At 40.7% G+C, this 22528-nt stretch overlaps 1 protein-coding gene across 11 annotated transcripts in view; it reads left to right on the top strand.

Annotated features, from left to right (window-relative positions):
- LOC126334745 (uncharacterized) overlaps positions 1-22528 on the top strand; it is a 636264-nt gene that overhangs the window by 577392 nt on the left and 36344 nt on the right. For 9 of the 11 annotated variants that reach the window (XM_049997303.1, XM_049997294.1, XM_049997304.1 and 6 more), the window contains one exon: positions 3969-4031. The exons of the other annotated variants lie outside the window; for them this stretch is intronic. In XM_049997303.1, the coding sequence (XP_049853260.1) occupies positions 3969-4031 (63 nt within the window). The remainder of the gene's footprint in view (positions 1-3968; positions 4032-22528) is intronic. 11 annotated transcript variants of the gene reach the window in all.

The raw sequence follows: 22528 nt of genomic DNA, 5'->3' as shown, positions 1-22528 counted from the left end.
GTACCAATAATGAGCATAGGCAATAAGTGACTACCAGTAACATTAGAATGGTCTAAAGCAATAATACAATCATTGCTTATTTGAGGACCAAGTGCTGCTAATTCATGATGTAAAGCAAGAATTCTTCTTGGCAAACCTTTCCTGTTGAGTCCAGTTTCGTCAACATTGTAAATGTTTTAAAGAGCATAATCTTCTTTGTACAGAAACCAGATGGCAGTTATTAGAGTCGAGTGGCATGAAAGGGAAGCAGTGGTTGGGAAAGGAGTGAGACAGGGTTGTAGCCTCTCCTCAATATTATTCAATCTGTATATTGAGCAAGCAGTAAAGGAAACAAAAGAAAAATTGGGAGTAGGTATTAAAATTCATGGAGAAGAAGTAAAAACTTTGAGGTTCGCCGATGACATTGTAATTCTGTCAGAGACGGCAAAGGACTTGGAAGAGCAATTGAACGGAATGGACAGTGTCTTGAAAAAGGATATAAGATTAACATCAACAAAAGCAAAACGAGGATAATGGAATGTAGTCAAATTAAATCGTGTGATGCTGAGGGAATTAGATTAGGAAATGAGACACTTAAAGTAGTAAAGGAGTTTTGCTGTTTAGGAAGTAAAATAACTGATGATGGTCGAAGTAGAGAGGATATAAAATGTAGACTGGCAATGGCAAGGAAAGCGTTTCTGAAGAAGAGAAATTTGTTAACATCGAATATAGATTTATGTATCAGGAAGTCATTTCTGAAAGTATTTGTTTGGAGTGTAGCCATGTATGGAAGTGAAACATGGACGATAACTAGTTTGGACAAGAAGAGAATAGAAGCTTTCGAAATGTGGTGCTACAGAAGAATGCTGAAGATGAGATGGGTAGATCACACGTAACTAATGAGGAGGTATTGAATAGGATTGGGGAGAAGAGAAGTTTGTGGCACAACTTGACTAGAAGAAGGGATCGGTTGGTAGGACATGTTTTGAGGCATCAAGGGATCACAAATTTAGCATTGGAGGGCAGCGTGGAGGGTAAAAATCGTAGAGGGAGACCAAGAGATGAATACACTAAGCAGATTCAGAAGGACGTAGGTTGCAGTAGGTACTGGGAGATGAAGGAGCTTGCACAGGATAGAGTAGCATGGAGAGCTGCATGAAACCAGTCTCAGGACTGAAGGCAACAACAACAACAACAATCTTCTTTCCTCAATATTTCCCTAAATTTGATTTCGAAGGACGTGGAAATCATTTTTCCTCCTTGTATTTGAAGTTCTCAAAGCCATGTGTCAACTATAAGCTCTTTAATTAGCCTATGCTTACTTAAAAATTTGATGGTCCTCCAAGATTTCCCATAAAGTGAATTACCACTTCACATACAGTGGAAGTAGAGATAGGTTCTCCTTGTGATCTTTTTTGCATAAACCACTTGTAAACCACATCATCTAGATCCATGTTCATGGTGAGATTCATAATTTAGATATAAAAGTTTTTTTTTGTAAATGTCAACTTACGTTGTACTCATCATCAGAAAACTTGGTTGCAGACTCACCTTCTTCTAACCTTTTATTAACCTTCTATTTATATCTCGTAGAAAGTACAACACGTTTATGCTTAGGTACTTCATATTGCAAATTAACTTTGAACCACAAAGGTGATACAAGTGTTCATCACAGAACACAAACAACTCAGCTTTGATCCAGGAGAGAGGGGGAAGGGGCAAGAGCAGTGAAGGGGAGGGCAGAGGGGGAAATAAGACCATAGCTGAGGGAGGGTGGCACACACAAGCAAGTAATAGTTCTTTAAAACAGCCATTCAGTTGATTGACGTTCAGATAATCAATACTCTGCTGTCCCTATAGAAAATACTGATTACAGCATGTTGCTCTTTTATACTGCAACAGCCTCTCCTCTTGTGCCAAATGGAGATGTGCTAATTCTGATGACAAAAACTGTCATTTTTTTGTGACTCATGATTCATGTGAAGTTGAGAACATTGTCTGCAAAATCTGCTGTTTCCATTATTTAGTGGTATTTGTTAAAAATTGTTAAAAATGCAGTTGATAGGTAAAAATGCATTAATGGAAGATGCATTAATAGAATTATTTTGAACTGCTTCATGTTCAGCATAATTTTATGAAGTGAAACTGAACAGTAAAAAGCAGAATTTATCAGTATTCTGTATAAAATAATATTTTCTAGCCAGTTTCATCAATTTATGCATTTATCTTGAAGACCTGATCACAGTAAAGGTACTATATTAGGAAATATATACCCCTTCCCCTCCCCCTCACATTCTACCTATTCATGGATCAAGGAATCAGCTCTGCTGCAAAATTAAATGTCTTTTCTTGTGCTGCTAATAGTGCCCTGCCAGGATATGTAAATAAGGATGCTAGTAGAATGAATTATTCACAGTACATTGGAGTTTAAGCTGATTGAAACTTGTGGTCAATTAAACGTGTGAAGTAGACAGACAATAACCTATCTGAAAGCTTTATCACAGCAGACTTTACACTGCAGAGTAAAGGCTCATTATGGAAACAACTTTTGTGCTATGGCTAAATAATTCTCCAACTTATCCTTTTTCCTGTCAATGGCCTTGCCTCAGTGGTAATACTGGTTCCCGCCAGATCACCAAAGTTGCAAGGGTGACTGTCCTGATCTGCCAAGCACTGTTGGCAAGCAAGGCGCACTCAGCCCGTGAGAGGCTAATTGAGGAGCTACTTGACTGAGAAGTAGCAGCCATTGTTACAAAAACTGACAATGGCTGCGAGAGCATTGTGGTGACCAAACATGCCTCCATATCCACATCTAGCGACGCCTATCGGCTGAGCATGGCATGGTGGTCAGTCGGTACCATTGGACCTTCTGAGGCCTGTTTGGATGGAGTTTTTCCCATGTAAGCTTCACCAGGAAGCTATGAAGGAGATACATGGGTAGGGGAGGGGTATTGGCAGATTACAACTCTGAGCTAGGTCATCAGTCCTACTTGGCTAGCTTGGTTGGTAAGAGTATAGGCCATAAAAGGCAAGGGTACAGGTTCTAGTTCTCATCTAACACACAGTTTCAATATGTTAGGAAGCTTTTAGGATTCAAGCACTCTCTTTTTGATATACTTCATACATGAAGGGGAAAAAGAAGATGTATGGTGACATGGGCCTAATGGGAATAACCCTGTGCTGTACCTGTTCCTCTGTCAGTAATTCATATAGGATGTTCTTGAAAGAGGAGACAATTTCCTTAATGCTAGTCAAACTACAATCTTCGTATCTTAATCATTTTCATACTTACATACATGCTACAGCTTCTTTTCTTCGTATTTCTACTTAAAAAACATGTTCTTGGTAAAATTCATTTGCATATCTCTTTGGTGGCTAGTAACCATGTTTGACTAGAGAAGCACCACTTTTCTGTTACTTAATACTCAGTTTATGTTTTCTTTTGCACATCTTATTCCTTAAGTAGAGTATTACCTTCAGTTATTATTTTTAAATAGTTTTTCTCCATAATTTGTTTCATTTTATTTATTTATTTATTTTATTTTTTGTAAGCATTCTGGTGCTTACATTGGTGGCTTGAACATACTGTCTTGCATGTTTTGGCTAAATATTTAAACAAGTCTGGAATAAGACTTCAGTGCAGTAACTGAAATGATTAAGGCTAATATTTGTAATAATTATTAAAATGTCAATTGCATTATTTTATGCAGTTAATTTGCTCTTGCCATTAAACAGTATCACAGTTTTAATTTCCAATAGTAATGGCATGAATTTTTTTCCTGTTAATTATTTTCTTAGCTGCCAAAATTTGCAAGAACATGCAGGCATGTAACTGAGCTGAAACTCTTGTTAACCTTTCTTAGTAATTGGGTGTTTTGTGTTTATTCTATGTTAATTTCATCTCTTGAAGTTTCTTTTGTGTATTTCTATCTCTGTGTCTGTCTCTCTCTACCTGTCTGTGTGCGTACATGTGTGGTGGCCTGTGCTAGGAGGGTGACAAAGAAGCACCGGTGAAGGCTCTCAGTGTGACACCTGCCAGCAATCCGTTGAAGGTGAGTTGTTCAGCCTGTCTCTTTGTCGTGTCTACCAGCCTTATTTATGCACCGCTACTCTGAAATGGCTATTGCAACGTATCATTACATGGCCCTGGGTTTTCTTGTGCTCTGCCTTCCTTCGTGTGTTATATGCAAATGCATCATATACCTCAAAACACCTTGCTAACTTCGAAAGTATATAGTTAACATGATACAGAGGAAGAGCTTGTGTCTTCATCTTGCACTACATTTAATGATATTACACTTGACAGGCCTTCATATATTCTGTTGATCTGTCTACTTTTAATCCTTCACAGTGTTGTATTTTCACAGTTCTCTAGTTGGGATAACATCTGTTTGGCAGCTGTATTTCGTTGCATCCTCATGCAAAATTTTACCCATATGTATGCATATAACATTCTGTTTTTGATACAAATAGTTTAGTCTGTTAGCAATCTTTTTTGCCATTATGGATTTTCATGTGATGAAATTGCCTATGATTGATCCAAGTTAGTGTGTTGGATACTTGTTGCAACCTCATGTGACCCCTTATTTGCACTGCACCTAATGAAGCGGTGCTCTACTTCAGGAGGAGTATGATCCAAATCCCTGTCTGACCATCCTGATTTATGAATCTCACAAATTCTCTAAATCAGTGCTGGTGAAATTGAAAAGACCACTGACAGTTTTTCCCTATCCTCATTCTTTTCAAGCTAGTTCTCCTTTTATCACAACATTAATGTTGGGGAAGTTCAACACTAATCCTTCATCATTCCTTCACCTGCATGTTTATTGCACAGCAATTTTACCACAAAGAAAAATGAAATAAATGATGCTTTTAATGATGATCAAGTCACCTAAAGAAAACTTGATTAATTGCCTGCATTTTTTCTTTTCAAATAAACTGGAATAGGATAATATTGCAGTGAAAATACAGTAATACGATACAAAACTGTTGCATGTACACCACTGTTTGTACTGTAATTGAAATTCACAAGCAGCTGATGTGTTTAATATCCCAATCTAAACCACATTCATTGCTCAGATAATGCTTGCTCTTGGAAATTGTTTACCAAAATATATTTGAAATAGGTGTCATTGTTTGGAAAATTTCAAATAATTATTCTGTTCAACCTCAGAATCAGTTAAAAGTTTGCTTATAGATACAGAATAGCATGCCCTAGCAGTACAGTAAGCTCTGTACAGAGTTCATACAAATGCTCAAATGCATTGCAGACACTGTAAACATCTCAGTAATTAACTGCTTGTCAAAAACAGTACCTACATAGTGCTGAGGAAAGTATTTATTTCAACCGAAAAGCTTAGATTGAAGTTATGGCGTGTTTCTCTTAGCCTCTCTCAGGAACATATACAGGACCTGAGTAGGCATGGGCAAGCAGTGGCAACTCGTCACATTAGTTCTGTGGTAAATGATGAAATTATTTTGAGATTTCGTGATTCAGGGGACAGCTCTACTAGTCAATATGTTCTGACATTCTTCAAACTAGCACTGAATTGATGAGTCTGGTTTGTCTGACAGGGGAGGATGTGAGTTTGGACAACAATGATTTTTTACAGGAAAGGAGGGTGGGGGTTGGCAGCCGCCTTCTCTTATTCATAGTTGTGGTTACACTCTTGATTTCTCTGATCACCAGAGGCAAATGCTAAGGTCCTTAAACATATCATTAGCTGATATCTTCCCTCATCATTGCCCAGTCCGAAGTAGTGCACCATTTTGAAACACTCATTGTTGTTGAAGCATTGACCTTCAATATTCCTTCCTTCTTCCTTACAAGTTTGTCACATTCTCTGGCACATGTGACCAGTCATCATTAACACAGACCATTGTCTTAACTGGAACATACAAGCTTAATTTATTCAACAGTATTTTTATATCTGCTGGCAGAATACATGGACTGAATACTAGCCAATGTTGTCAGATGTTTGACATAAGTGAGACCATCACATATACTATACTAACCTTTCCAAATATTTTGAGAGCAATATTGATAAGCTTAAAGAAGGAAAGGAATTTTAGAAAAATCTTAAATACACATTTTGAGTTTGAGCATGGATATTGATTTATTAACATTCTTATCATGGCTTTTTTTTGGGGGGGGGGGGGGGGGGAGTTACGACTGTTTCTTGGCAAAATAAGGTATATAACAGTACATATACTTGTGGAAAACATACATTTGGATGGCAAGATGCTTGGAAAGAGGATGTAGGTAGGCATTAATGAAGAATTGTTAATCATGCAATCCATTTCAGTTACATGCAGGATATAACCAAAGTAACAAACACTGTAAATTTATTTGTCTTGATCACAGTATAAAAAGAGCAGTTACATAGCAAGTTTCAATTGTTGAACAATCATTTTCAGAATGTGGAGGGTAATGGGTATTAGTAATGAAAATCATGCTACTGAAAGCTCCAGATATAACAAATTACAAATCTTTGAAAAACCATCAAAGTCAAAATGAGGCAACATACCACAGATCCAACTAATATTGCAGGATGTACCCAGGACCTGAGATCGTGAAGAAAGGGAGGGTGGGCAAATCATATTGTTTTTGCATTAAATGCTGACATAATGTCAAAATTTCATGAATCAGGTTGCATTTCGTACTAGTGAATATCCAATAGATGTTCTGCACTTCTTCAAATTCATACTGAATTAATTCATACATGCATGTGTTTGGTGGGTGAGGGATGAGTTTTGTTTGGCAGTTGCTTTGGGAGCTGTGGTGTGTTATCCTGTCATTGTCTTAAATGTTTTCAAAATAATTCTGATTTGTTACATAATGAACTATTGCTGCTATGATTTTCCATATTGGTAACTGTTACCCTCTACTTTTCATAAATCTGAAGATGGCTGTTCAACATCTGAAGCCAGTTATCTAATAGTGTCTTTATATTGTGATCAGGATGAATAAATTTATGGAGAACTGTTATGGGTTGCGTGTCTCTTTAACAGACTATATCAAGTCTCTTAAACAAAGTAACTATTACCATTCTTGTTTACTCAGAGAGGCTTCTGAAACCCATAAATATGACAACAGTTTTAACAAGGGTTGGGGAGACTGACACTAAAAATTTTGTGGATTTTACTGTTACATAGATATCTGTTATATGTTTTCAATCAAACATAAACAAAACAAAATGTAACAATCCATATACTTTTGATGTTGTGTGTCTCAAATATCTGTACTGGCAGTAAATACTGAAACTAACATTGTTAGCTTTAAGGACAAGAGAATGGAGGAAATGCATGTCATAAGAGCAGTAGGTATGCTCTGTGGAAATGATTATGGCATACCAGTTATTGCTCAAGTGTACAGTAGTTATTATTTACTTGCAGTGCAGAATGCCTGCTACATTTTTTTTCCTTTAAATAAGTATGATGGAGACACCTTCAAAGAAATCACAGCAAGTGCAGAGCAGAAAACTTGTAAGCAATGTTGTGTGAGTTATTAGAAAAATAAGGAACGAAAGGCCTTGCTGTACTATTGGGAAAGCTGTGCAAAGAGTTGACAAGGCAGTAGGCAACATATTGTGGGAAAAACATAAATTATGAATGAGACATTGGAAACATCATACTCATTGGAAGAGGATGGAACTAGATGATTTCAGTGTGTTGAACATTCTTCAACTACTGTGAAGTGTAAAAGGATATTCTTCCAGTTAATGAAGTTCTCCCCATTGTTAGAGGCAAGATAACCTTCTCAGATAAAAGCAATGTATTTTGGAGAGCTGTCAAATCTTTGGCTGACAGTTATTGATAGAGCAGGGTGTTATTGCACTACAATGTGCTGAATATTTACATACACTATGGCAGACTGAAAATAGACCAAAAAGACCAAAGGTATACATGGACAAGATGTCTCCATATTTGAGGTAAAGTAGTTTTGGCAGTATGGGATTTGAGAGTTACTATGAACCGAAGTGCCAGTTAGAAATCTGTTTTAGTACATGCTGAGTATGAAATTGGATTTGCTAAAGACATAAAAATGACTCAAGTGTAAAATCTCAAATACAGGGCTATCATAATGAGGTGGAAAATAGCAATTATGTTAGAGTGGTATAAAAACTTATTCCAGATTCCCAATTTAGATGAACTGCCATACTCCCACCCCTGATTCTCATAAAGTGGTCATGGTTGAGAGCAAATTTCTCTACCTTGTCTCCCTTATCATTCCTGGCATTGACTCCAAAGTGTCCTAGTGAAGAGCCATTTTGAAACTTTGTCCCCACTTTTATATTACAGCTGCACATTACCTTGCTCAGTAGTATTATTTCCAATGAGTATCTTTTATAATACTATTCGTGCTATTCTGTTTGGGACTCCTTCAATATCAATAATTTAATCTTTTATTTTCTTGGTGATGATAAAGCCTACTCCTGAGTTCCTTTCCTGTATCTCAATAGTAAAGGACATTTCCTGACTATAGTTCTATCCGATTCTCTTCCTTCCTGCATATGTTTGATACCTCCAGTTTCAGTAGTTTATCTTCAGTCCAAATAAGTGTCCTGCTTCTTATTGTTCCTGTATGGGTGTGGTAGAAGCAGTCAACTCATAAGGCGTCAAGATATTTTGTTTTAATCGAACTTTGTGTGCCAGCATTTGAGTACAAAAGTAGTTGAGTGTGTCCTGTTTTAAGAATAAATTACTCCTATTATGTTTTAACCCAGGTCAAGATACCAACATCTCAGGAATATCCACTTAGGAGTAGGGGTCCGACAAACCTATTTGTGCCAAACTAGCTGCCTGCCTGCTGCAAAGAGTTTGTTGAGACACTTATCTAATGCCAAGCCTTGCTAGAGCCAGGCTTACAGCATTTTCGGCTCACCTCCAACTGCTTTTAAATGTCGAAGATGGACATCCACACAAACAGTTCATATGTTGAACATGTGCCAGTAAAGAGATATCATTGTATGGTAGGTCAGTTATATGCTGCAGAAGATTATGTGATCTGTCTTGAAGGTTGTAGACATATATTTTTGATGCTTTTTGTGTTGCGGGTTGAAGAGTTGCCCTTCTGTGTCTGTTTGCCAAACTAAAGTTGTTGGGGTTCATCATCATGTGTGGTTGTAGTATGAAGTGTTGAGGTGTATAGGATATGTGACATGAGATTGGTGAGACATTATGGGACACACTACGGTTAATCTGCTGAGCCCTGTACAGCTTGAAAACCCTGGGCAGTGACCTTGCCACAGCTACACAGTGTAGCTCTCAGCTACATGTGATTACACAAACTCCACCACCCACACAACCAGTCCTATCATAGTGCAGCATCTCCTGGAGGGAGAGGTGAGATATCATTCTATAGAAATATCTTTATGGGAATAATATAGAAATACAATCATTGAAGAGCATCAATAATTCTGTTACAGGCATAACAATGCACACATGAAACAAAATTAACTTTTATCTGATTATTTGTATGTTGCAAAATATTTTAATGCCAATGTTAAGCAGCAATGATTATGTATTGATCCTAGTAGTAAAGGCATGAATGCCTTTTTAATTTCTTCATACAAACCACAAGTGTACAGACAAAAAAGTATCTTTTTATCAGTTACCGGTACTGAAATTTTGGGTGATGGACTGTGGCTGATGTACATTAAAAAAGATGAATCTGACAGATCTGAGTGAATGTACCACTTTGCTCAGTCAGATAATTTGAACTATTCCTGAATGCTGTGCAGAACAGAAATCCCAACTGAAACTGAGGAAGTGGTGCAAGTAGATGGTTGCAGATCATATCCTAGGAAATTATTACAAATTCACATTGAACTAAACAAAATTCCTGGTCCAAACTACAACATTTTGGAATTCTATAATGAAAGAAGTTGCAGAAATTCAACTTAGTGGCAATACTTTTAATGGAAACCATGCTACTTAGTGGACATAGACGGATAGATATCAGTGAATATAAAGAAACAAGTTGGAAAAATTGTAAGTAGTGGCTGCAGATGCAGAAACAGTAGTGCATCACAAATACTCACATCTTCTGGCCATCGGTATTAACAGTTGAATAGATGTAACTGAAAAACTCATTAATTTTTATTCAAAGGGATTGTTGTGAAAAACTATAAGAACTTATTTTTATTGCACTGTCCTGGACTAGGAGCTGAATTATAATTTCAGTTTAATATATATTTCCTTGCTTTGTGACTAACTTAGTTTCAGCAACTAATTGGCCAATTTTCTCCTCCCCCCCCCCCAATAGTGTAGTGTTAATCATAAAATCAGTTATATTTTAAAACGGTGTATTTGTGCAGTTACATACATTTTTGATGCTGACAATATAATTAGTCATAACATCTGTCATAATAGACTTGGTCTGCTTCCCTGTGCTTGCAGGAGAATGAATTAATAATAAGCAAAAATCACCTTCTTGTAGGCAGGTACACTTCAGCCTATTGTTAATCATAACATCAATTATTACTACACATGAAAACAAGTTTAAATTCAGTTGATAATGTAAACATAATTTTTGGGAGTTTGTTTTCAGTAAAGACAATCTATGTTGAAATGAATGTCTGAATCATGACTTGCTATGCTATCTGCTATTCAGAATTGTGTAATTTTCTTCTTAAAACAAAGAAATGGCAGCATTCTGATTTCTGGAATATATTTCTATTTTAAGAATCAAGATGTGGAACAACTGCATTAAATTCATAGCTATTTTTATTAGAGGCATTCAGTTCTCATCCAGCCGTCCTAATCTTTTTACAGGTATAGCTCATTGAACTATTTCTACTGCACCGAAAGGTGATTGTAAGAACAATAACTATTTCTTCCCAAAATTCTATTATACAACTTGACAACAAAATCAGTAAGAGAGAATTGTCAACAATCAAAGTAGCAAAGAATAACTATGTTATAACTCGGAGCTCCTGGTATGTGTGGGTACTTATGACAAACCCACCGCTTTTGAAAGTTTGTTGATTGCCCAGTACCCACTTCAGATAGGGCTGTTGTGGTTGGTATAGCCATTCCTTGACCTTTCTGTTGTACAGGTGCATCTCTATCAAGTACATCAGCTTGCTTCATCACCCTCACGACACCGTCTGTGACTTATTGTTGTCAAATAGTAAGCAATGCATTGTTGTAGTAATGAATGGTCTTACGTGATGTTTGGACTCATCACACCAAATAAGCCCCTTCTTGCCTAGTACCTGCACTTGCTTGAGTTGAAGGGGCATCAAGTTGTTCTGCAATAATTTGCTGTAGCTATTCAGCTGTGGCTTGCCCTGTTCTTAGCTGACCAAAATTTACCAGCATATAAATTGTGCCAAACCTTCAGAAAAAAATCTGCAACCATATTATCCACCACTTTTATGTGCCTATTATCAGTGGTAGACTGTCCAATCAACTCCAGCTGGTGAAACTGCTGTGGAGAACAATCTTGTTTCCTCCCCTGAAAGGTGAAGGTAATCTGCTTATGATCAGAATAAACAGTAAACAGCTGAGCTTCGACGTAAGGGCAGAAGTTTTGGATAGCCTCGTAAATGACCAGGAGCTCCCTGTCATACGCACTCCACTTAGCATGTGCTTTTGAAAGCTTTTTTGACAAAAACACTATAAGTTTCCATCTACCCACAACTTTTTGATTCAAGGCTGTCACAATCACAGACAGTCACCAGCAGCACATTATGAATAGGGTGTGACAAAAGGACTCCTTTTTTTAATCTGGCTCTTACCTCTCAGAGGTCTGTTGCATGACAGACATCCAAGGCAGGTTCTGTTTCCCAGTACAGTTGTTACTTGGCAGTGTGGCTGCCTTCATCTCTGCCATCCCCACTAGACACCATCTTTAAAAGTTAATGATCCCTATGGACCTCTGCAACTGATGATAATTCACCAGTCTTGGGCTGTTTTTAATGGCCTACATTCTTTCTTTGGGAGGACAGATACCTGCTGCTGATACTTCATGCTCTAAGAATGTGATTTACTTCTGCCAGAGGAGACAGTTAGCTTCATTTTTTACTATTCTTTGCTTCCCAATTCTCTCGAACACCATCTTGAGGTGGTCACCATGTAATTTAAAAATACAATATATCACACAGGTATGTGAAGAAGAAATCTAGTTCCCTCAGTACTTCATCAATGAATCTCTGCACTTTTTTAAATCATGAATTGCATGCAGAGAAACTCAAGAGGCTGGAAGGGGTTGTGACAGCAGTCTTGGGAACACCTACTTTGTCCATCAGAATCTGGTTATAGGCCTTTTTGCAATCTACCACACTGAAAACTGTGGCTCCGGCTAACACGTTTGTAAAATCCTGAAGACTGGAAAAAGGGTAGCAGTCAGGGATTGCCTTGGTGTATAACGCACGATAATCCCTGCAGGGTTGAACAATTTGCGGTACCAAAATATCTGCTCATCTTGTACACCCGCTTCCTGCCTCTGTCGTCCAAGAGAGGTCTGTTTCTTTGCCACTAGTGCTGAAAGTTGCTTCTGCATTGCATCAGTTTTTAGCTTCACATCACAGACTTGTGCATCGGTGTTAACTCGTGGCACTTGTCTTATTGGTGCAGCTTGCACCTTGCTGAAATCTTCCATGCCTTGCATTGTCACTATCATGCCTGCTTATCCCACTGTTTTGTGTATTTTGTCTGCCACAGAGTTGACGTCATCAGAGGTACATGTGACTATTACCATTTTTACAAACAGTGGCAGGTATGTGACCCAGACATGTCATAGTGTGTCATTTGACATTGTCTACGATACTTCAGAGATACTGCCAAAACTTGAAAGGGCCTGAATGCAGAACCTGCTACATCCATTGGTATATGGAGTTTTATGGATGTTGTATTACCATGTCTCTCAGGTGTCACTACTGGTCTTGTGCAGGCAGTTTCAATATAACATCTGACTCCGTCTCTGCTGCTCATGTGTCCACGTTGTTGACAGTCACCAAAAATTTAGTGCAGATGTCTGAAACATTGTTCTGTGTGAATGCTAGTTCCAACATGGCAAACTATAGCTTCAGCCTCTCTTGTAGGAGCTTTGGTACTTGTCTTCATTCATGGGTCAGCGACTGCGTTATGTGCCACTGTTCTGCAGGCTGTTGCTGATGCTTGTGTAGGTGTGAACTCTTGACCTCCTGTCTGTAATTTTCAATCAAAAGTCTTTAAATTGTTTCTGCAAATCTCCCTGTAGCAGTGAAATTTGTCGTTCTATTTGATTGCTTTTGGATTCATAATGCGAAGTTACTATCTCGCTTTCTTGATGTGCTCAAATTTACTGCTTGCCTGGCTTTTCTGGGATCACCGCCTTGCAGGTACAGTCCATTGCACTATCTCTACTGCAGAGATAGATGACTGTAAATATGATAACTATTTATTTCTCTCTAAAATTTCTTCCAACAACTTGACAGTGGAATCAATAACAGAGAACTATCAAAACTCAAACTAGCAAAGAATAACTATGTTACAACTCTATTGCTTGACCAAAGAACAATGAAAATGCCATTCCTTCCCACGTAGTTATTGTCATCCCACCAAACAACTTTTAAGTGTTTGCTGAAAATAGTTTATCAATAAGGCCCAGCTGATTGCTCCCCTCATACTTATCCAGCTGTTATTGTATTACAGCTACAAGGGCCTGTTATCAGTCTGTTGTTCATCCCCTCTTCCTGTGCCTAACAATCACTGTGAAATTTCACATTTCATTTTCTTTGTTGAAATGCTAAATACTACATTTTTGGCTGCATTTTAACTGTAACTTCATTGTCTTCAAGCAAGAGAAATTTAAATTAAGCTATGTTGTTCTACATTTTTGGCATTAGCTATGAAGTTCTGACATTGGAGACTCAATTTACACATCTACATGCGGAGTCCACTTCAATACCACACCCCTGCGGGTCCGGGGGTTAGAATAGGCCCGAGGTATTCCTGCCTGTTGTAAGAGGCGACTAAAAGGAGTCCCTCCCCCTCAAGGAGGTAGTTAGTGCCTGCGTCCGGAGACGGACAGTTTCACGGCCTATATTTGCGTTCATTTTGGTTTTTCACTTCTTCTGGTTTCTTCCTTCCTTTGGTTGGTTCATTTCTTTGTTCTTCTCCATCTCACTGTCTTACTTACTCTTCTCCTTGCCTTCTTCTCCTTGCCTACTTCTCCTTGCCTCCTTCTCCTTGCCTTCTTCTCCTTGCCTTCTTCTCCTTCTCTGGTCTCCGCTTCGACGTTTGAGACAGTATGTCCTTTCTTTCCCTCTCCTTTCTTTTTCCTCTTCTTCCTTCCTCCCTGTGCGTGCCTGAAGGCCGACCCACGCGTTCGCACGCGTAGCCGGTGACGGGGTAAAGCGTAATTCCCCACCCTGGGTAGACAAGTAAGGCACGCACGTACCCCCTGGTAAAGGCCAGGCCCAGGGAGGGTGATTGCCTGAGCTGACACCTTCCGACCATGCCGATTGGTCCCTCCGTCCGTTTCTCGGGAGGTGTGACCTGAGGTGTGACCTGAGGTGTGAACAATCACCTAAGGCGGAAGTGCCCTCTGAGAGGGTCCCCACAAGGAAGGAGCGCGCCATCGGAGACGCTGGCAATAATGGGGGATTCCTCCGCAATGGATTTCTCTTCTTCTTCTCTCTCGACTTCTGCCTACAAACGGAAACTTGAGCAGCCACCAGTGACAAAAGTACTACCGCCTGCCCCACAGTTCCTCGTACTTTCTCAATCTGAGGATGGAAAGGATTTTTCCTCTGTCAACCCTTTCGTTATCCAGAAGGGCGTAGATGCCATAGCCGGATCTGTCAACTCTTGTACCAGGTTGCATAATGGTACCTTGTTACTAGAAACTGAGAGCGCCTTTCAGGCACAAAAACTGCTTCGGGCCACACTCCTGTACACATTCCCTGTCCGGGTAGAGGCTCACCGCACTTTGAATTCGTCTCGTGGAGTAGTCTATACTAGATCACTCGACGGATTGACTGACGAGGAGATTCAGTCTTTCCTCACTGAGCAGGGCGTGACGGCTGTCCATAGGGTCATGAAAAAGGTCAACAATGACCTTGTACCGACCTGGACACTTTTTTTGACCTTTGACAGTGTTCAGCTGCCGTCACTCATCAAGGCGTGCTACGAGGTTATTTCTGTTCGCCCCTATGTCCTGACACCTACGCGCTGCTACCAGTGTTAGCGTTTCAATCACACTCGCCATTCTTGTTCCAATGCGGCTACATGTGTGACTTGTGGCAGGGATGCCCATGAGGGTGACTGTCCACCTCCGTCGCCTCGTTGTGTGAACTGTCACGGTGACCATGCAGCGTCCTCCCGCGACTGTCCCATCTACAAGGAAGAACGCTGTATCCAAGAAATTCGGGTCAAAGAGAAAGTCTCCAACTCGGCTGCTCGCAAGCTATTCCCTACCAGGAAGCCCACGTTGCTCCCAGCAGGGAAGTACAGTACTGTCCTCGCCTCTCCTTGGACTACCAGGGAGGTGGAAACGCAGACATGCGATCTGACCTTCAGCACTACGGTCGTCCGTTCGGCCAGTGCTAAGATCGCCCGGTCGATGTCTCCTCTTCCTCCCGTCGCCCCTCCGACACAAGCACTTTTATCAGCTTCTGCCAGGACGAAGACCCAGAAGTCGGAAGCACGGGCCTTCAAGAAAGAACCGTCTCGTGCAGTTCTTCTACGTACCTCGAACCCTCAGCCATCGACCAATCCTTTCACAAAACGGCCTTCCAAGAAGGCTCATAGGAAGCACAGTTCTCCTTCCCCGCTAAGGCGCATTTCTCCTCCTGCGCCCCCCCCAGCGGTTGCCACCCCAGGCCGCCATCCGTTTCGCCTGGCCGCACCGCTGGTAGCTGAACATCTGGCCATTCACCAGCGGAGGAAGCTCCCCATTCCAGCCATCTTCACAAGATGGCCGATGAACCTATAGAACAAATGGACGATGACTGTCCGCCTCCTGCTAGCGGCGGCAGTGCTCGCTTGAAGCCGGGCCCTCAGCGGCCTTCTAGATGACCCCTTCTTGCATCTTCTTCTTCTCACGATGGCACTTATTCACTGGAATATTCACAGCATTCGTTCCAACCGAGAGGACTTGAAATTGCTGCTCCACTCACACCGTCCGCTCGTCGTAGCCCTCCAGGAAATGAAGCTACGCCCATGCGATCAAATTGCCTTGGCACACTACACCTCTGAGCGTTTTGACTTACCCCCTGTGGCAGGTATTCCGGCTCATGGAGGGGTTATGTTGCTGGTCCGGGATGATATCTACTATGATCCCATCACATTGCACACCGGCCTGCAGGCAGTTGCCATCCGCATTACTCTCCCCAATTTTACATTTTCCATCTGTACCGTTTACACTCCATCGTCGTCTGCCGTTACCAGGGCAGACCTGCTGCAAATTATTGCTCAGCTCCCTGCACCATTTTTGTTAATTGGAGACTTCAATGCTCACCATCCTCTTGGGGCTCTCCAGCATCCTGTCCGAGGGGCTCCCTGTTAGCAGACATTTTCAACCAGCTCAATCTTGTCTGCCTCAATACTGGCGCCCCTATTTTCCTTTCAGATACCTCTCACACCTATTCCCATTTAGACCTCTCTGTATGTGCTACCCAACTTGCACGCTGGTTTGAGTGGTATACGCTTTCTGATACATATTCGAGCGACCACTTCCCGTGTGTTATCCATCTCCTGCATCATACCCCCTCTCCGTGCTCAACTAGTTGGAACATCTCCAAAGCAGACTGGGGGCTCTTCACTTCCAGGGCGACCTTTCAGGATCAAACCTTCACCAGCTGCGATAGTCAGGCCGCACACCTCACGGAAGTCATTCTCACTGCTGCTGAATATTCCATCCCTCACACTACTTCTTCTCCATGCCATGTACCGGTCCCCTGGTGGACTGCAGCATGTAGAGACGCCTTACGTGCTCGTCGACGTGCTTTACGCACCTTTAAACGCCACCCTACAGCGGTGAATTGTATCAATTACAAACGATTACGTGCGCAGTGTCGTCATATTTTTAAAGAAAGCAAGAAAGCCAGCTGGGCTGCTTTCACAAGCACCTTCAACAGTTTTACTCCTTCTTCTGTTGTATGGGGTAGCCTGCGCCGGCTATCTGGCACTAAGGTCCACTCACCAGTTTCTGGCTTGACGGTCGCGAATGATGTCCTTGTGGCCCCTGAGGATGTCTCCAATGCCTTCGGCCGCTTTTTCACAGAGGTTTCGAGCTCCACTCATTACCCCCCTGCCTTCCTCCCCCAAAAACAGGCAGAGGAGGCTCGGCCACCTAATTTCCACTCCTCGAATTGTGAAAACTACAATGCCCCATTCACCCTGCGGGAACGCGAAAATGCACTTGCCCGGTCACGGTCCTCCGCTCCGGGGCCTGATTCTATTCATATTCAGATGCTGAAGAATCTTTCTCCTGCGGGTAAAGGTTTCCTTCTTCATACTTACAATCGCATCTGGATTGAGGGACATGTTCCCACATGCTGGCGCGAGTCTATTGTTGTACCGATTCCTAAGCCAGGGAAGGAGAAGCACTTGCCTTCCAGTTATCCACCCATATCGCTTACTAGCTGTGTCTGTAAGGTGATGGAGTGAATGGTTAACTCTCAGTTGGTTTGGCTGCTCGAATCTCGACGCCTACTTACCAATGTACAATGTGGATTTCGTAGGCGCCGCTCTGCTGTTGACCATCTGGTTACCTTGTCGACCTTCATTATGAATAACTTCTTGTGGAAGCGCCCGACCGCGGCTGTTTTCTTTGATTTGGAGAAGGCTTACGACACCTGTTGGAGGGCGGACATTCTCCGCACCATGCATACATGGGGCTTTCGCAATCGCCTCCCTCTTTTTATTCGTCCCTTTTTAATGGATCGACAGTTCAGGGTACGTGTGGGTTCTGTCCTGTCAGACACCTTTCGCCAGGAAAATGGGGTGCCACAGGGCTCCGTTTTGAGCGGCATTCTCTTCGCCATAGCGATCAATCCAATAATGGATTGCCTCCCAGATAATGTATCAGGCTCCCTTTTCGTGGACGATTTTACCATCTATTGCAGCGCGCAGCGTACATGTTTCCTGGAGCGCTCTCTTCAGCGTTCTCTTGACTGTCTTTACTCCTGGAGTGTCGCCAATGGCTTTAATTTTTCTGCCGAGAAAACGGTCTGTATTAACTTCTGGCGCTATAAAGAGTTTCTCCCACCGTCCTTACGACTCGGCCCCGTTGCTCTCCCATTCATGGAGACAACAAAATTTTTAGGTCTTACATTTGACAGGAAACTTAGTTGGTCTCCACATGTGTCATATTTGGCTGCCCGTTCTCTAAATGTCCTTCGTGTTCTCAGTGGCACGTCGTGGGGAGCGGATCGAACCGTCCTACCTCGCCTATATCGGTCGATCGTCCGCTCCAAGCTGGATTATGGGTGCTTTGTATACTCCTCTGCACGGCCGTCCATCTTACGCCGCCTCAACTCCATACAACATCGGGGTTTACGGCTTGCGATCGGAGCGTTTTATACTAGTCCCGTCGAGAGTTTTCATGCTGAAGCCGGTGAATTGCCACTCACCTACCGGCGCGATATGCTGCTTTGTCGTTACACCTGTCGGCTTCTGTCAATGCCCGACCACCCATCGTATCGTTTCTTTTTTGACGACTCTCTCGACCGTCAATGCGGGTTGTATGTCTCTGCCCTGCTACCCCCAGGAGTTCGCTTTCATCGCCTCCTTCAACACCTTGATTTTTCACTGCCTGCAACCTTTAGAGTAGGCGAGAGCCACACGCCACCTTGGCTCCAGGCTCAGGTTCACGTTCACCTTGACCTCCGCTCGCTCCCAAAGGAGGTTACCCCCGGTTCATTATACCACTCCCGTTTTGTCAAACTTCGTTCGAAGTTCATTAATATGACCTTTATTTATACAGATGGCTCTAAGACCAATGACGGGGTCGGGTGTTCTTTTATGTCGGTGCACAAAGTTTCAAATACCGGCTACTTTTTTTACTTTTTATCCATCGTAGCAATATAGTGAATGTCATTTAATTTTTAGTTCTGGACCTCCATTTCACTATGGTGTATTTTATAGACCTTTCTCCACATCCCTGTTTTTAGCTGTCTTCTCTTAAGTTGATTGGGATTGTATGTAGTTGGTTTTTAACTCCTCTCTGTCTTTGTGTTCGGTAGTTTTGGCTTGGGCATGTGTGACCCCAGTTGTTTTTGTGCCCTAAAACAAAACAAAAACAAAACAATTGCAACATGATTTTGGCATTATCCAAGATATTAGCTGTGAAATCTTCTCAGGTTATCAGCCGAGTGGCATCATCATCTTGTTGCAATGTTTCAGTTGATTCCGTATCCATATCTTCAGGTGAAGATGCTCCGGAATCCATTGAAATATTGCGACAAGATGATGATGCCTTTCGGCTGATAACCCAAGATGATTTCATAGCTGAAATGCATCAAGACAGCCTGAAGTCACGTGTGTCAGAAATATTGTTCTATTTAAATGCTCAATGAACTCATCAAAGGCAGCACAGTGCATTGGTTTTCCTCAGTTTTTGTCAATGTATTCCATTGACTTATTTGCCCATCTACACATTCAAAAGTGACAAGTCCATTCCAGTTCTTCAAAGCATACAAAGCCTCTACCAGCTTCCTTCTTGGCCAGGAGAGGACTGTTCCAGAAGGCATGTGTTAAGTTCTGATTGTAACTTTTTGAATTTGTTATCAGTCAGCAACAAAATATGCTGAAGATATTTATTGTCTCTTAATTATGTGCCACATAAGTCCATAAAATGTCCCTTTCACATACACACTGATATCAGTATAATTCAACTTCATTAGTTAATGCTTCTCTCTAGAACCACATAAATTTTCTGCTTCATACATTTTATTTGGAGCATGAACTGCAGTTGTAGGGACATTAATAAGAAACTTAATTCTCATCCTCATCTCCCTGTTAATTTGTGACTGGGTGGAACTCTTGCCCTCAATCTCCCTTCATGCAGTCAGAATGCAGTTCCCTGTGAAGTCGGCGCATCTCTCTCTTACTAGTTATCTACTCACTATTCCAGTAATATGCATATAGGCAATTCATTAATTGCTGTAGAATTCCTCTGATATTTCTAATGTGATAATTGCACTGCAACAGACCTTTATTGGTTTCTTAGTTGCTGGTTTCTGAGTTCCTGGATAGTCATTACCTTGCATGACTCTTCACACCTGGTTGCATATCAGTTTCATTGATACCTTAATTTTGACAGTTGTTGTTTCTTCCGTGTTAAATGTTTCATATTTATAAAACATGACTTTTCCCAAATCTGAACATTCACTTAACGTATGCCACAAACATTTTGTGTTCATCCACTTTTCATGTATAATCTGGTGATCTTATAGTTAAACGGGTTTTGTGTTGTACTAAACATCATAGACAACCCTTCAAAAGGTCAGAGGGGCAGCTTTTTTCTTTTTGTGCTGTAATGTGCAAGCTGATAACTATGAATGGTCGTGATTCTTTTCACATATGCCCTGAAGTGCAAGTGATAAAATAGAATTCATGAGGGAGAAAACTGTGAGAACACTCTTTTGGCTCAATTGTAGTTTTTCATGTTGATTGAGTCTAGCATTTAAACTTCCTGGCAGATTGAAACTGTGTGCCAGACCATGACTCATGCTTTGCCCGCGAAAGGCATAGGTCCCGAGTTTGAGTCTCGCTCCAGCACATAGTTTTAATCTACCAGGAAGTTTCATATCATTCTGGAGTCTAGCATTCTTTATTGGTTTGATTTGCTCAGAATCTTTGTTTAATAGCTATCAGACAAACTGGGCACATCAAAAACTCAAGTACCTTACTGTTATACATGTTCCCGAAGCTAAAAACAAGGAAGACTCTGAAAATTAGCTTTACAGTTCATGCTATTCGAATTCATGCGTGCTGAAAGGTTGGACGATGCCTTCTAGCAGATGTGAGACTCTTTCCCGTCTTCATTCCTTTCATATTTCCTCTTTCTTGCTGTAATTTAACATGGTTCTCTCTCTCTCTCTCTCTCTCTCTCTCTCTCTCTCTCTCTCTCTCTCTCTCTCTCTCTTTCTTCTTCTTCTTCTTCTTCACTCTTTTTCCCCCCACCCCCATCGTATTGACCAACTAGGATCACGTTAACAACTTTAGTTCCTCTTCTTCCTTTGTTGTTGTTTCCTATTTTTCCGGCATTCCCTCATTTTCTCCCCATGAAGTCTCTTCCCTTCTTCTGTCCATGTTTTTCCCGATTTTTTATTTCTTCTGCTTTGAAAGCCTTCCAAATTTAGTATTTTATTTTTAAAATGGTGTCTTTCTGCTATTTTTAATTCTTAGATCTTTTCTTACTTCTGTTAACCATGCTATTGTCAATTTCTTCTTCCAGAAATATAGGAGCATTTGTTTTGTTAGTCTATTTCCATCCACTTCGTTTGGCCATTACTTCAGATATTTTCTCTCTATTTTTGTAGATCTCCTCATTACTTCTTATTTTCCAACTGTCGGCAGAATTTATTGCACCCATTATTTTTCTAATAATCCTTTTTCCAGTACCTCTAGTTTGTCCGTCTATAGTTCATCGTTAGGCATTCAGATCCATATAAACATTCTGGTTGTGCCACTGTGGTGTAGTGTTTTAGTTTTGTTTTTCTAGATATACATTTCTTGTTGTAGATATTTTTGGTCAAACCATATGCTCTTTCCATTTTGTTAATTATTACATCTATTGCAGATTTTTCTAGTCCATTCTGTTGTATAGTTTCTCCAAGATATTTAAATTTATTTACTTGCTCTATTTTACCTATTTGTGTTTCTATGTGTTTTGGTGCATTTTTTATATTTGTCATGAACTTTGTTTTTTCAGCTGATATTTTGAGACCAGTTCTGTTTGCTAATTTTTCCAGAATGTTTATTTGATTAACTGCTTCTGTCAGGTTTCCTGAAAGTATTGCAAAATCATCCGCAAAAGCCAAGCAGTTTACCTTAATTCCATTTGTTTTCCTTCCCAGAGTTATTGGTTCAATTTTGTAATTTTTTAGTTCCGAATTCCAGATCCTTACAATGTTTTCTAGAACACAGTTAAACAGTAAAGGTGATAAACCATCACCTTGTCTAACACCAGTTTTTATTTCAAAAGACTGAGATACTTCTCCCATAAATTTGACTTTTAGATACTGTACCTGTTAGTTTTTCACAAATTATGTTTGCTAGTTTTGATTTAACACCAAATTCTCTAATGAGCTTATCTATCATTTCTCTGTCTATACAGTCAAATGCTTTCTTGAAATCTATAAATGACACTAGTATTCGTTTGCTGGTTACCGTTCTATGGCTAATTATTGGCTTTAAGTTAAAAATTTGTTCTGCACAGGATCTTCCCTTTCGAAAACCACCCTGATATTCTCCTAGTTGTTTTTCTAAAGTATCTACCACTCGGCCGAGGAGAATTTTTGATAATATTTGGTATGCCACTGGCAGAAGTGACACTCATCTGTAACTACTGACATTTTTTTTGGTCTCCCTTTTTATGTAGCGGGTGGAT

Source organism: Schistocerca gregaria, chromosome 2 (genome assembly GCF_023897955.1).
Source record: "Schistocerca gregaria isolate iqSchGreg1 chromosome 2, iqSchGreg1.2, whole genome shotgun sequence".
Taxonomy (NCBI): domain Eukaryota; kingdom Metazoa; phylum Arthropoda; class Insecta; order Orthoptera; family Acrididae; genus Schistocerca; species Schistocerca gregaria.
This window is presented reverse-complemented; position numbering and strand designations above follow the sequence as displayed.